The sequence below is a fragment of the Humulus lupulus genome, chromosome 4 (genome assembly GCF_963169125.1).
Source record: "Humulus lupulus chromosome 4, drHumLupu1.1, whole genome shotgun sequence".
Lineage (NCBI taxonomy): Eukaryota > Viridiplantae > Streptophyta > Magnoliopsida > Rosales > Cannabaceae > Humulus > Humulus lupulus.
Window position 1 is genome coordinate 33074848 of NC_084796.1, and position 16691 is coordinate 33091538.

Consider the following 16691-nt stretch of genomic DNA (forward strand, 5'->3'; position numbering starts at 1 on the left):
CCCAAAGCTTCATATCATATCTATTTTGGCACTCGATTTTTCCGATCTTTCTTATTTAGTCCTCTAGTCAATCTTTTATTGTTATAAATTGGAAAAGAATTATAGAATTTAAAGCGTTATATGGTGACACTAGATATATTAAAATGTTTCGTTTTAACTTATATTATAACTTTGTTGATTCAAACATTGACACTTCTTATGTGTGGACAATAATATTCTATATATTTTTAAACACAAAGTTAAATAATAGAATATTGAATTCATTGTAGTATTTTTTTACGAAACTATCATTGTAAGAGCGTTGGATTTTTTTTAACTTATCACACTTGGTGACTTGGTCCAATTAAAATGCATTTACATTTTTTCTAATATTTAGATTATTTTAAAAATAATAATTGTAATATAAATAATAGATAAATACCATTTTGATTATTGTATTGTGCAAAAATTATCAATCGTACTCTCTATTTTGTTAAATAATAATTTAGATTAGTCAAAATAATTTTAAATTTAATCTTTCTCTCTTTGTTTCTCGACCAACTTTTTTGCTTCTCTGAACTTATCGTATCGTTATAAACCCTACAATTAATTTTATATTTAAAATTACTTTGACCAAAATCAAGTTTAAAGTTTTATTTTGTTCCATTTTGTAAAACTCAGGATTTAAATTATCATTTAACAAAATAGAAGATTCGATCAATAATTTTGCACAACATAAGTGCCATGGTATTTACTTATGCTTTTATAATATATTTTGCAATTACACATTAACTATGGTAGCAAAATGATTTTTTTAATATAATAATAATTTAAGGCGCAATGCATAATTTTCTTTTCAATTCGTTACTAGACAAAATAGGTAAAAAAATATAAGCCAAAATAAAATGGTTTTTGAATTAACATGGCCAAAATGACATTTGAGTAATAGTTTGGGGGGCTAATAATAAAAAAACCCTAGAGAATATCCAAGTTTTCAGATTCTTTCCATTGTTTACAATTTTTAAATTAAAAAATAAATAATTTTAAAAAATTGCTTTTAGACACAAAACACAACACAATAGCAGCATCGTTACACAGACTCAGCTCACCTACTACTGCTGCTTGGCTAGTGTAACCAACAAACAACCGCCTGCCTCTCTTCGTTTCTCGACGGAGACTTCGAGGCTCTGAGTTTTCTCTCTCTTCATCTAAGCCAAATCTCTGTAATCTTCGTCTTCACCATCAGATCTCTCTCTCCGAAGAAGATGCAGAGCGCAGCATTTACTCTATCCTCTTCTTCTCTTCCTCTTGGGAAGCCTCGACTAACTTCGAACCCTAGTCTTCTTCGGCCTAGGTTCGATCCTATACGCCTGTCGTTGAAGAATCATAACGATCTCGCGAGTTCCAACAATGTCTCGGTCTCTTCCTCTTTTCCCCGCCGATCTTGGTCCCTTTCACCGTCTTCGTCTTCGCCTTCGGCGTTTAAATTCAGGCCGTGGAGTTCTGTTCCTTCCGATGGTGAAACGAATCGTTTTGAGGTTAGGGCCAGTCCGGTGCCGGAGAGCGCTGGAGAAACCGCTGAATCGAGTAGCTTGAAAAAGACTCTGGTGCTTGGTTTACTATTCGGTCTGTGGTACCTCTTCAATATCTATTTTAATATCTACAACAAGCAGGTATACATTTTCCCCCCAAATGTTTGTGAATTATGATGGATTTGATGTTCTATTGAATGCTTTTTTTATTTATTTATAATATACTTGTTTGGCTGGTGGAAATGTGAGATTGGTTTGAATCAAATGCTTGTTATATGAAGAGCTTTGGCAACTCAAAACAATGGTTGCCAAGATTCTAATTAATTAGTTATACGATATATTATTATAGATATTAGGGCGAGGTCGTTGGTGTTGACTATATTGATTAATCTTTTGTTAAACGTTTAATTTATTATATTGTTTTTATAATTGAAATAAATTATCAGCATTCAAGATCTTCTCAAAATTTTGCTCAAAGCCCAATAATCCTTAATATTAATTTTGAAAAACAAGGATAAAAAGGATGGGAATATTACCAAGCAAGTAAACGGAACTGAGATTTATATGTCTGTATGGATGAGTTAGACTTGTGAAAACTAGCTTTATGAGAGGAGAATTAAGCATGACTAGTTATGGCTCTTGTTTTGCAGGTCTTAAAGGTGTTCCATTTTCCAGCAACCGTGACATTAATTCAATTTGCTGTTGGAACTGTACTTGTTATTCTCATGTGGGGCCTCAATCTCTATAAAAGACCTAGGATTACTGGTGCCCAGGTTCTTATAATGTTGTTAAATATGTAATTTCTGATTTCATGGTTTCATGTTATGTTCGAAGTGATGCTTATAATGAGTAACTCAATTACAGCTTCTAGCAATATTACCACTGGCAGCGGTTCATACTTTGGGAAACCTTTTTACTAATATGAGTCTTGGAAAAGTGGCTGTTTCATTCACTCACACAATTAAAGCTATGGAGCCCTTCTTTTCAGTTGTCCTCTCTGCCATGTTTCTAGGGGAGGTGAGTTTTGGTATATTCATTTCATCATTGCTATTACATCTTCAATATGTGGGACTGAGATATAATTGTACTATTCTACTACTTCTTTACTAATAGTATTCAGGGCATATATTGGAATCATTCCCATGTTGGCATTACATTTCTTAAGTTCTATGAAAAAGTATTATTTGCAATGGTTTTGTGCAAGTGTTTAATTTTATTTTCAATATTAGAGTATAAATTTTAAATCTAGTTTTTTTATATTCAATTTATCGCCAGTAAATAGTTTTAACAGAACTTGTGCATTTCCGCTTCAGATGCCTACTATTTGGGTGGTTGGTTCTTTGTTGCCTATTGTTGGTGGAGTGGCATTGGCATCAGTTACTGAGGCCTCTTTTAACTGGTAAGTAATTGAGTTGTCATATATAATATAACATGTACTTTTTGGTATAGAATTTGGTCATTTTTAATTACAGTATAAAATGTTGAAGGTTCTCATCTTTTTTTTTTTCTTCACTTTTTTAAAGGGCTGGATTTTGGAGTGCCATGGCTTCCAATTTGACTAATCAATCTCGTAATGTTCTTAGCAAGAAGGTCATGCTTAAGAAAGAGGTAATGTAAACCTTCAGATTCATATATTAAACAACAATTTAATGCTTTTATTTTTTTTGAACTTGCCTCAAAACAGTTTTTTTTATTGAACAGGATTCCATGGACAACATTACCCTCTTCTCAATAATAACTGTGATGTCCTTCTTCCTGTTGGCCCCTGCGACTATTTTCTTGGAGGGAGTCAAATTTTCACCAGCATACCTAGAAGCTGCCGTAAGTTTTTTGCTGTAGGTTAAAGGTGGTGAGGTGTGATTAACTTTTGGTTATATCAAACTAATTTGCTTTATCTTGTACTGTATACAATTACAGGGATTAGACATTAAACTACTTTGCACAAGGTCTCTTATTGCTGCTCTCTGCTTCCATGCTTATCAACAGGTGACTTTTATTTATATAAATATATATATATATTTATATGGAGGTTTTCTTCCTATATTACACTGGAAGACTTCACTGGTCTTCCATGGAAATGTACTTCTTTCTTTAATCTTGGACCTGTGGCTTTCCTTTTAGTCTGTGGTGAATTAAATGTTTAGTAAACACTGGTGTTATTCAGTGGTGCCTGTCTCATAGGACTTAGGAGGACTTAATATGCATGTTGACAAATATAAAAGTTTGCAGTGCGTTGGTGGGGTAACTAGATAATAGAACAAGTTTGTGTTTTCATGCTTCTTCTCCCTCTTCAATAACGTAATTTGTCAAAAAAAATGAGGGTGCAAAAGCCCAAAAACAAAAGAATCAGGGGTGTATGTAATCCTTTGAAATTCTTGAAAGCATTTTATTGCACATACTCCTTATGGCATACTTTGTTGGGTACCATGCTATGAACATCACTGACACTTCATGGATTCAACCATGCAGGTCTCTTACATGATATTGCAGAGGGTATCCCCTGTCACTCACTCAGTGGGCAATTGTGTGAAGCGGGTGGTGGTCATTGTGAGCTCTGTTATTTTCTTCCAATCACCTGTCTCGCTGATCAACTCCCTTGGTAAATTGATTAATTTTTATTTTCTGAAAACATATTTAATGCAACTCATTTGGAGATGGTTTGAAGTCCAGTTCTGGAGGTTTACTAAAAATTGATCTGGTGCAGGCACTGGAGTGGCGCTCTCTGGAGTTTTCCTCTACTCGAGGGTGAAGCGCATTAAGCCAAAGGCCAAGACTGCTTGAAAGTCTTCTGTAGAAATTTTGCTGGGTACCGGAAATGAGATGCTAGATGAAAAAAAAAATCCCAGATTGACTCGTTGAACAAATTGTTTGTAGGTCGGGCAGGAACTGTGAGTGTTTTTATTTTTTTTTGGTTTTACTTTTGTTGTTTTGCAATGAGGATAAAGTTTCATTCTTTTCGTGAAGGCGAGTAAATGGTGGGAAAAATAAAATATTTCTGAAGTCGTTTTTGGGGTTAAATTGAAATGTATCAAATGTAGTTTAAATTCCAAGTGTTTTTCTTTTCAACCTTCTAAATCAATTCCCAAATGGCGTCGATTGATTTTTTTTTTGTTTATTATGGATCGGGCGAGAAAGTTCCAGGGGAGGAAATTTTGTTTCAAAAGACATTATTGTTTTCACTGTTTTAAAATAGATGAAATTTAATAGAGATTTGGGGACACTTTTTGAATTTCAAATTTTACCAATCCTTGGCTGTATTTAATGTTAATCGGGTGTTTATAGAATTAAATGGAAGGTTTGAGACTTACTTGAAATATTCTATACTTTCAAATCGTTGAAAATGCAAAATTGATATTTGGCCGAGTGTCTTAGGCTGTGACCATGAGGCAACTCTAGGTCGCGGCCTATAGCCCTTGTAACTTTTTAATTTTTGCACTTTGCCACAAAAATGTCTACTTTTTTCCTACTAATTTTGTAACTTCCATATATCTAACGCAAGTGAAAATCATATCTCTAACATAATAACTTATGAAATTCAATTTGGAAACATGTAACTCTTATTTTATACATTAATAAGTGATATTTTGGAAGTTATAAATGATTACTAATTTTGTAAGATGTAACTCCCAAAAATATGTTACAAATTTAGACACACATTTGTTCCACTTATTTGTAACTCTCAAATTATATTACAAAATATGACAAAATGATTTTGTTACATTTATTTAATCTAATATTATATTATTATAAATAATATAACACATATAGAGAGAGAATTTAACGCTAAAACAAATGCCACTCAAGGACAAAAAAAAAAAACACTTGGAAATATATTGAGTGGTGTGACAAATTTCCCATCGGATAGTTAGGCTGCCTTAGTATTATGCAGGGTACATCAAGATAAATTTTTCTTTTTCTTTTTCCAAATTGTATTAGCTTGAAAACCTAGTAGAATTGTGATGTAAGAAAAAAAAGTTTGTTGAAACATTCGCTAAATTATAATTTAATAGTGTTATAAGTTAAAAAAGTAAAATTATTAATTTGATAAATTCTACCATTATCATTATTGGACAATTCTCTTGTGGATACTTTAAAATAGCCCCGTGCGGACCTTTATATCATACAATCTATTTGTATTGGATGGTTAAGATTGATGTTAATTCTTGATTACACTTAAGTTATTGTGTACTTGAGCAAATAATAGTATTTTCTTAAATTTTGTTTGTTTTTTTTCGTAAGTCTGTTCATGTAGTGTACATATGAACCCTGATTTTAGGGTTTGGTGTTTCGAACAAAGAAAGAAAGAAGGAGAACAAAAAAAGAAAGAATGAGGCTTGGCAATATACGGGTGGGGTTCATTTGAAGAGGGAGGTGAGATTATTTGTTTCTACATCTGTAGCTTCATTTGAGATTGATTGTTTGGTTTTCTTTTTCATTTATTTGGATGGATTTTTTTCCCTATTTTTTCACAATAATTTTATTATATTTGTGTATATAGATTAATGGTACAGAAGAGTTAAACGTATATATAATTAATTTCGACGATTGTAGAAATACTATTTTAAAAAATACGAATGATTAAAAAATGAATGGTTGAAATTATATAATTTCGACTGTTGTAGAAACGCATATACTTTTATACTGTAATACAAGTCACACATCTCTTTTACTTTCTCGGCAACGACAAAGCCACCACCGACGTCCTGCCCATTCATGGCAACGACATTTGCACTCTAGTCCATGGTCTATGTTGTATACTATCTTCTCCTCAAAATATTATAGTGTTATTGTTGCTGTTGTATAATGTAGTTAAGGTGTTTGATTAAATGTCTTAAAAAGGGAGGTGAGATTCATTGTCAAAGTTGTAGCTTCGTTTGAGATTGATTCTTTGGTTTTCTCTTCCATTTATTTGGATGGATTTTTTTCCCCTATTTTTTTTTTGCAATAATTATTTTTCCTTACGAATACTTCTTGCACTAACATTGTTCCTCTTAACTAAAGCCTTAAACCCAGTAGTTGGATGGTTCTGTGGTATAGCATTAAATAAAATTCAAATTGATTTTGAATGATGTGGGGATTTGTTTTGTAATGTTTCATTTTTTTGTTTGGGATTAACAGAGATGGGTGTGGTTTTACAGTTTTTGGGCGAAAATTAATTTTTTTGTATATGTATTAGGATGGAAGATACGATTCTGAAATACATATGGAGTTGTGTGGAAAGGTTGCGGGCCGATTATAAGGAGGTAAGGGAGGACTTGTGTGTCATACATCAGGACTTGCGTTCTTTACTAGATAATTGCAAACGCAGAGAGGGAGACCAAAAATTTTATCAACTTAAGATGGTGGATAGATTTGAACTGAAATATGATGATGTGGATCCATCGCATTCGAAACCTATTTGTAACCTTAACTCGTGTGATGTCTATAAGGGTGTTAGGATGAAATGTCGTTCAGAGAAGAGTAAGGCAGATGATGGAGAGGTTGAGTTGAAGAAGTCAAAAGGTAGTATGACCAATTGTAAATGACCCACTTCTTCTTCTTTGGTAAAAGGTGTTAAATGTGGTGTGGAGAGTTCTATTAAGTTAGGCAGTAAAACAGAGAGATTCATAGGTAGTATGGATGATAGTTGTGGAAGTAATAAAAAGTTGAAGTTTGACAATTCAGTTTTTAAGGCATCAAAGCAATTTGCGGAAACTTTATTGTAGTATGAGCAGTCTATGAAAGTAAGATAGTAATGAATTGTTCTTTATTTTTTAGTTATTAAGTTGTTAATTATGCAATACTATTAATATTTCTTATATGGGCTTTGTCTGTTGAATTTTTAGAAGTCGAGGGAGTGTTTGATAAAACCTGGGATAAGCTTTTCAGATGCTAATGCTGCAAGCAAGAGTCGGACATGCACCTTAAGTGGTGTTAGTGGTGGTGGTTGTGGTGGAGTTAGAGGGAAGGTACATGTGTTCTTATATAGTCATTTGGTATGTGATTTTGTTGGTGACAATTAATGGAAATGGTAGTATAAATTGAACAGTTGCAGAGTAATTTAGATTAAAGTGGATGCAGAGTTGGGAGCAATTTTGAGTCAAGATCACGTATAGTTGGGAGTAATTATGACTCAATTTCACATAGAGTTGGCACACATAATTGCGATATTATGCAAATCCAGGATATTGGGCCATTTAAGATAGGGATATTTGCGGCGAAAATACCTAAGTTTTTCAAATTATGACACTTAAATACCTAACTCTTTTTTTTGCGGCTAAAATACCTTCCGTCACACTTTCTTGGCATCCGTAGGTACCTAACCGTTAAGTGCCAGGTAAGCGCCTATGTGGTAGCTCCTCATTGGTCCACGTTATTTATTATTTAATTTTTAATTAAGAAATCCATTCAAATATTTAAAATAAATTAAAAATTAAAAAAAAACAAAAAATACTAATTTTAATTATATTGAAAACCAAACATATATTAAACTACAATAACCAAATCATTAAAATAACTACTAAAAACAAAAATTAAATTTAAAATAGATAAAAAAAAAAAAAAACATAATTTTTTTTCTTCTTCTTCACCGACTTCTTCTTCTTCTCCTTGCGACTGGGATGGGAAGGTTGTCACGCGGCTCAAATGGGGAGGCGACGACTGGAAGCAGGGGAAGGGCAGGTGATGGAATGGCTGGGACTGATGGGTGATGGGTCTCCGTGGGCCTCTTCGACGTGGGGCTGAGATGGAGCTTAAGAAGTGGCAGTGGTTAGGCTCCAACGATTGAGGGAGGTTGGGCATCTCCCGATGCTTCATCTTCTGTTCAATGGGGCAGATCTTCAAAGCTTTGTGATATTGGTGGCTTCATGATAGAGGCATGGCTGGGATGTGCCTCCCTCCACATTCTTCATCATCCTTTTTCGATTTTTGACCTTGGATGTCTACCTCTGCACATCGTTGGCTTCTCCGAAACTCAGACGTCGAGGTTGTGGGCTTCGTCAAGATCTGGGGCTGGGTTTGGGGGAGGACGACTGGGTTGCTTCGAAATTGGGGTTTTATTCATATTTGGGTAATGTTTGATTGATTTTGTAATGTTGTATGTACATATTTTGAGATTAGTTTTGATTATGAAATTGGTTTTTTTCCTTAAAAGAATCTGAGATCTAAATTGTTTGTAATGTCTGTATGCATTTTGAAATTTGTTTTGATTATTATATTGGATTGAAATGTTAATTTTTTAATGATTTGGGAATACAGACTTTGTAATTGTTCTTGAGTTTGGGTTAGCTTGAATCTTGTAAATCTAGGTTTATGAATATGAAATGGGTTTGTAAATCTGATCTTATCAACTTGGGTTTGTAAATCTTGGAAACAATTCATTCTTTAGTTCTTAATTGTTTTAAATTTATTTTAATTTTGATAATGTTTTAATTTTTAATTAGTTAATAATCAGATTTTTGTTTTATTTTTAATTAGATTTTTATTCTTGGGGATTTTAATTAATAATGTTTAATTTTAATTTAATTGAAATATCATTTTAAATCATTTTAAAATTTTTATTAGATTTTTATGAAATTTTTAAATATTTTTATTTTTCTTAGACCAATGAGAAGCTGCCACGTAGGCGCATACTTGGCACTTAACGGCTAGGTACCTACGGATGCCAAGAAAGTGTGACGGAAGGTATTTTATGTAACGCCCTGGATAACTAAGACCGTTACACTGTGTGTTTAAAATAGTGCAAGACTTGCTAACCAAGTCATTCAGACAAAGTGTAAACTCTATACCATTATCAGAGTAAGAATAAAAAGATTTCGGTCACAAACAGGCTATTTTCATTAAAAATGACGGTTTAATACATGGAGACTCAAAACAGGGTTTAGGTGTCTTAGATACAACAAATTCTAGAAGTTACAAATAGTTCAAGCCACTCTAATGGCAAAATATACATTTTAGGTTTCCGTTCCTGTACAATCTCTCGACCGTGGCGGCCGAGCAGCTGACGATGTACACCTCGCCCCCAGAGCTCTCCAACTCATGGTTGATTCAGCCTACCCTTGCCTTAACCTGCACCACGTAGCACCCGTGAGCCAAGGCCCAGCAAGAAAGCATAATAACATAGCAAGATCAGTAACACTTATCTAATATTTTACAATGCTCAACTAAGAATTCGATATTTCATAACATTTATCCAATCAGTAATAACAGTTTGTCATCCAAACAGTCAACCAACTATATTCATAACACAATATTCACATTCATAGCCAATAGATTGTCACAACCATCAAATAACATTCAGGGTTGGCGCCCTTAGTCGCACCCTCTATGTAACACACTGTCTTCGGCTCATTAGGGCCGCCCCCAGTGTAATACTCACTGACTCCGGCCAGCTTAACCGAGCTCAGTGATAAATAAGCTGCCTCAGCTACCAGTGGCCGAGCCGCGCCCCAGTGCGCAAATATTGATTCCGACACCCTTAGGCCGGTAATCGCATGTCCCATGGCATAATAACACCATCTCACGACAAGATATACAAATGTAGGGAGCTCTTAGTCCCATCGTGTCCACATGGTTAATCACATTCACATAACAATGCATACAAACATAGGGAACACTTAGTCCCATCCTAACCACATACTCAGGTGCAGCTTTCTTACCTTTTTCACTAGCTTTGATCATTTGACTCCTTGAGCACGATCCCCCTCGAGCCCTAGCGCTTACCTAATCACAATCATGGCCAAAGTCATTATAAATCCCCAAGTTCAAAACCTAGCCCCGGGGCCAATCCCGAGCCCCCGGAAAGTCCTAGTTCCACCAAACATGGTGGTGGAACCAAACCCCAAACCTTAGGTCTAAAACCCTTGCAAACAACCCTAAAATCCACTTCAGGAAGCAGGGTAGCGCTACAACGCTCATGGAAGGGCGCTACAGCGCTACAAACAGAAGCCAAAATCCCTCAGCAAACTTGGCCTAGCGCTACAGCGCCCAAAGGCTAGCGCTGTAGCGCTAGTCACAGACAGATTTACACCAATTTTCTTCCTCTGCGATTTTCTCGAACCAACTCGAACCAAAACTCTTCCAACCCTTTCCCAATCTCAAAAACAACCTCATGACCATATTCCACTCATCCCAAGCACCCCAAACATCTAGAACTCAAGCACATGCATCCACAAACTCAGAATTCACCATAGCCACTCCTAAGCTTCAAAACTCAATCAAAACCAGCTGAACAACAAAGTTAGAGTTTAGGCTTTATACCTTTGATAGAATTTCGACCACAAGCTGTCTCTAAAACTTCTTGGCTTGCCTCTCCTCAGTCTTAAGCCTGAATTCCTAAAGTTCCATCCAATTCAACTTAAGCACCATAGCTTAAAAACCAGAAACAAAACCAAACCAGCAACTGAAGAGATTACAGAACCTTACCTCAAGTGATGGCCTAATCCTGCTAAACCCTTGCCAAATCCTCAATCTTTGTTCAGTAACCTTGTGGCTTATTTGAACTAACTTCCCTCTGAGTTTTTCTCCAGAACTCCTCAAGAAATTGATGAAGAAAACATAAACCGACTTAGAGAACCCTCTCTGTTTTCCCTTCTTTCTTTTCCCTTCCTTTTTCTTTCTTTTTCAGACTTCTCCAATATTCTACAAATCCCACTAACATAAAGCCCTGGTATTATTTAACTTCTGTAAGCTAAATGACTAGTATGCCCTCCCCATTAAGTCTAAACCCTCTAATCCACTTAAGGGCATTTTAGTCATTTTACCCAATTCCCGCTAATTCCTCGAGTGTCTCTAATATTTCCCGCTTAATTCCCGATACCTAATTAGTTATCAATATTATTCCTCAATGTCATAATAGACTCCAGTATATTCGCTAAATTCCCATTTATACCCCTAAGCTCACCCCGAGCCAGGTATAAATCCCCGCCATGACTTTTCGCCACTTTGCTCACTAGGATCATCTCGAGTCACAGATCACAATATATATCCACATAATAATGTGGTCTTAACATTAGCCTACCAATATACACACAAATACACAATTACGCTCTCAATGAGCCAAATTACCATAATACCCTCACAACAGAGTATATAGTCCCATGCATGCCTTTATCATCATATAATAATATGACCCACACAATCATGCATATAATCATATAATAATACAATAAATCAATTATGACCCTCCCGACCTCCTAATCAAGGTCCTAAACCTTATTAGGAAATTTGGGTCGTTACATTTTAGCCGCAAAAAAAAAAAAGAGTTAGGTATTTAAGTGTCATAATTTGAAAAACTTAGGTATTTTCGCTGCAAATATCCCTTTAAGATATCACTGCCATCTTTTGATGTTGACGTTGCAGCAATAGTTGAGTATGTTTTTAACGAGAAATTACTGAAGAAGTAAGTTGTCAGTGTGTGGTTGTTTGTTGAGACTGAAATTCTTCAGTTTGAATTTATTTATCAATTTTTTAAATAAAAAATTATAGGTTAATTAATGTTTTTTTTTTTTTTGCATTTATGTGATTTAATGAGGTAGTTGTGGACACTAAATTTAATTATCTGACGAGGAGAATAATTAGATCAATGTCACCTGGTGTCATGGTTTTGAGGAGGTGGGAGTTATATATATATATAATTTTGGATATTTTAATTTTTTTTAGTTGCACTAAGATTGTTTATATTGATTATTCATGTTTTGTTTGGTGTTGATGACATAGATTTTGAATGTAATGTGTGAGATGAACACATGCACATAGTTGCGAGTTTCGATGTCGAGGGAGTGTCGATCAACCTGGTATTTTAATACTCGTGTGACGATAAAGGTTTTTATATTGATTGTATGTTATAATTTGAATCATATCTTCTGCTTCTAATGAGGAGTATGTTTTACCTTATTTGAACTTAGTTATCTGTGATTAGTATACAAACTCTTTACCCTGATAATGGAAAAGAGATGTGTGCTCGACGATTTTTTATCGGAGATCTAGCTTATTTTAAATGGGTATGTACTGATGGATAGTCATAGATATTGTTTTCGTTGAGTTTTTCTTTTTCTTTTTTAGAAGGTAAAGTTTTAAAGATATGATATGATTTTTCAGATTTATATTCCCATTAACAACAAAAGCCTACTGCACTAGTTGTTGTTTATAGTTCGGGTGGATGAGGCAGTTGTAGAAATTTGTGATTCATTGCTGCAGAGGGGGATTGAATCAAGTGGCATTGCTTTTATGAAGTTCGTGGTGAGTATTAAAAGAACTAGTAGTTACTGATAATGTTTTGTTGAACAAGTTATAGTGTGTATTGCTTAGTATAAAATTTTGGAAGATGATGTTATTTGTTTTATGGTTTTGTGCTGAATACAAAATTTTAGAAGATAGTTCGATCATATTTTAGTTACTCTAAATTTTTTATAACCTTTAATAGGATTTATTCCATCTCTTTTGTTTTTAGTCAGGGGATAACTTTAGATGATTATATTGAAATTTTAATTATTTTGTGAGTAGAAAATTTTAGAATTTATTTCATTTTGTGTTGTTGAGATGAAAGCGTTGGAAGATTATATCTAATTATATTTTTTCTTTTTTTGCTAGGTAGATTTAGAAGATGAATTTTGTATTTGTTTTGCTTTTTGGCTTTAGAAGTTGAAATATTTTGTATTTGGTAATTAGCCTTGCAAATGATAGTTGAGAAGCTAAGTGTGTGTTTTGGTTATTAAATTTAGATGAAGAAGTTGGACTCTATGCTAGCGAAGGACATAGCAAGGATTAATCCACTATGAGGGTCTTTTTGTAACTTTTAAGTTAGAATTAACACTGGTGTTGTCCAACAAACGAATGGATATGACTGTGGGATCCATGTGATGAAATTGATGGACCAACGTCCAGGATCATATTTGAAACATTGTGTTGTTAGTATCTTTGCTTATTTTTTCATTTAATTTTAGCTTGCTTGATTTAGTAGTGTTCCCTAAAATTCGTATGATCATTATTTATAAATTTTGTAATAGTATTACGTAATGTTGTTTTGTTTTAGTTTGATTCTGACTATGATAGGGCTCGTGTGGCCGTTGGTCTTCTCACATCTAGACACAACAAAGTTCATGATGAAGTGAAGAATGCAGCAGCTGCGTGGAAGCGGGAGAAGGTTGTTGGTGAAATCCATAGGAAACTGTTGTCATTGATTTGCTCGTTTAGTTTGTTGTAATATGTGAGAGGAATACTATTACATTTTGGCATAATTTTTTTTTGGTGGTCGTTCATGTAGCCAAGGAAGATTTTTTTGGAGATGAGATGTGTTTGTTCAAACTGGGGAGTACTTGAGAGTTGAATGTTGTGTATATCCAGTTGGAACTTAATTAGTACTTCATTTTGTAAATTTTTTTTGAACTATAGTTGTGTGAATTATATTACCTTCATTAGTGAAAAATGCAGCTTTCTTTGTTTTGGTTCCCTTTTATCTTTGAATTTTGATGGAATTGTTTAACTTGTTTGTTTAATTCAATTTGTTAAGCATTTTTTTGATGCAATTGTTTGATTACCTATATGATTTGATTTATAGCTTTTTTATGTTTCATTTTAATTTACCAGTTATACATAATAAGGCAGTGTTATTTTAGAAGAAAGGTTTAAATAATTGAATTGATTAGTGTGAGGCAGTGTTATTTCTTCAAAGGCTTTGTTTAACTATTCGACCTTTTTGCCCAAGAGGGGATAGCTTGTTTAACTAGGTAACTTGCTTGAATTTTGTAGAGGTCAGATAAAAAGCAAATATACTTTAATATTACTCGTAACCGTGAATTTGTTATCCTTGCATAACTTGTTGTAGGGTGGCAATACTGTGGAGCCAGGCAAGAAGAAAGACAAGACAAGTGATATAGGAAACCACAACAAAGTTAGATTAGATGAAGTTGTGTTGTATAACATAGAGATATCCAAACAACAGCAACATAATCCTCTTCCACTTGTTAGTGCAATGAAGACTGTAGCTCAACAAAATGCTGCCACATTTGACTTTCCTGCTCACAACAGAGGTTGCTGTGCCCCATCTTCATTAACTCAACTCATTGGTCTCAAACCATTTATTCGTGATTTGGCAGCGGTTCCAGAGCTTGACAACCTGGCTTCTCCACACTGGCCCATTTTAGATGCACAAAAGGAAGCAGCCAAGCTTTTTGGAGCACTGGAGACATGGTTTCTTTAAGGGAATTTACACATTTGGTACCCTTTGTTTTTGCAAAGTATCGTTCTGGTACCTTGTATTTTCAATAATACTCATATAGTACCCTGTATTTTGATAACATAGATATTTGTTATCCTAATTGATAATTTTTTTTCAATATGATCAAACTATTAGCAATTATATAATATGCTCATATGATTGAGAATAATTTGATTAAATTAGTAAAATCTTATTAATTAAATTTGAGTTTAGTGTACCAAATATGTACAATTTTAAAATACAGGATATCAAATATGTATAATTTTAAAATGCATGTAGCAAATATGTACGATTTTAAAATGTAGGGTACTAAATGAGCATTATTTGTAAACACGGGTACCAAGATGATACTTTGCAAAAACACAGGGTACCAAATGGTTATCTACCCTTTCTTTAATAGATTACTACTATGGCTCAGAGTCAATGAATTAATCTACACACACCAACATCTGCTTCAACAATGCAATAAGCAATTTTCTTTCATAAGAAAACGAATTCACCAAAAGAATGAATGAACTGTAACCCAATCTACCTCATGCACATGCTTAATTATTTTTGCAAGAATGGAAAAGCATACAATTATAGCAGATATCATTATAGTCAATGTTAGAAAATTCCTATCTGGAATCTCATTGAAAAAGGATTTGGCATCCATTTGCCTTGCCTCCTCATACTCCGACAAAGATTGTATTCCATGAAACAACCTCTTATAGACTTGTTATTAAAAATCTTTCTCGTTGTATCCATCTTACCACATTTATAGTATAACATAATTGATGCATTACTCACTGGCAATGAGAATTCTGGTGTAACATCTGCTTCTACTCTTAAAATATAAGCATGTAAGCATTAAACATCCTTTCTACAATGCTCCACTTTTGTTGCCCCTTTACTGTTCTTACCAACAATTCAAAAAATAACTAGACCTATCATTTATAATACATCATTGTCAAAAGAACAAATAAATATTCTCAATAATAAGAGCTATAATTTGGAATACATAATTGTTACCGATAATTGAGAGTTCCCTATCCATTTTTACCTAAAGTAACAAATGCAATATCTCAATAATTTTGTTATAACTTATAAAAAATCCCTATATATTAACTAAATGCCGCTGAAGAACAGAAACTCAAAAACAAATATCACACATTAAACCAAAGACAGAAGGCAGAATACAACCAACAAAATAAACCTAGCAACAAAATATTAAATATACTGAAATCCACCTTTATATCATCTTCAACTCACTAATTTCATGAAATATCACCACAACTAATATAGACACCTCTCAAACATGTCTCACACAATAAATAAACACAAACAAAATTCTCATACTCACATGATCCACCTTTGAAAACCTTAGTTCGATGTCTTCTCTATGTTTCAGAAACCACAAGTCTGGTTCAATGAAGAGAGACCACAATTTCCAACTTCTCCAATCTGCTGGGAGTGAGCCTCGAAATTTCAACATTTCCTCAATAAGCCTGGAAGACAGCTGGCGCAGGTGAGGTTAAAAAGGAAACAACTTAAGCAAAACTACAATGCAACCATGCCTACAATAAGCATTATCTTCGTACTATATCCAACCAATAGAAATCAAATAAAAGAGGCGCACTGGTGCAGTTGTTTTCCACCCTCGCACCAAAGAAAAATCCATCATTATTTAAATATTTGATAATTTAAGTTATGAAAATAAAATAAAATAAATATTTCATTTTAATATATATATTTTTATAATTTAATTATTGATCAGATTTTATATTTATATAATAATCATATAAATTATTTATAGATTTCTTTATAGGGTTTTTACATATATAGACAACTAATGTAACAATATTACAAATTAATAACAACCATTTAATTTAAAAATTAAGGATATTTGCAGCAAAAATACCTCAATTATTGTGTTTGTAGCACTTAAGTACCTAAATTATTGCTTTGGCGATGAAAGTACCTTCCGTCCATGTTTTGGTGCAGTT

The 16691-nt window shown here is 33.7% G+C and overlaps 1 protein-coding gene and 1 long non-coding RNA gene across 2 annotated transcripts; one reads left to right on the plus strand and one right to left on the minus strand.

Annotated features, from left to right (window-relative positions):
• Positions 1–1052: 1052 nt before the first annotated feature.
• Positions 1053–4577, plus strand: LOC133830309 (triose phosphate/phosphate translocator, non-green plastid, chloroplastic-like). The gene is made up of 9 exons (XM_062260266.1): positions 1053–1652; positions 2162–2284; positions 2376–2528; positions 2825–2910; positions 3035–3119; positions 3213–3332; positions 3429–3497; positions 3981–4110; positions 4216–4577. The coding sequence occupies exons 1-9, from the start codon at positions 1245–1247 to the stop codon at positions 4290–4292; spliced, it is 1251 nt and encodes a 416-aa protein (XP_062116250.1). The 5' UTR covers positions 1053–1244; the 3' UTR covers positions 4293–4577.
• Positions 4578–14362: 9785 nt separating this feature from the next.
• LOC133828909 (uncharacterized) lies at positions 14363–16178 on the minus strand. Its single transcript, XR_009891378.1, has 2 exons — positions 16049–16178; positions 14363–15155 (listed from the first exon to the last, which is right to left on the minus strand). It is a non-coding gene; the product is annotated as an uncharacterized LOC133828909 (long non-coding RNA).
• Positions 16179–16691: the final 513 nt, after the last annotated feature.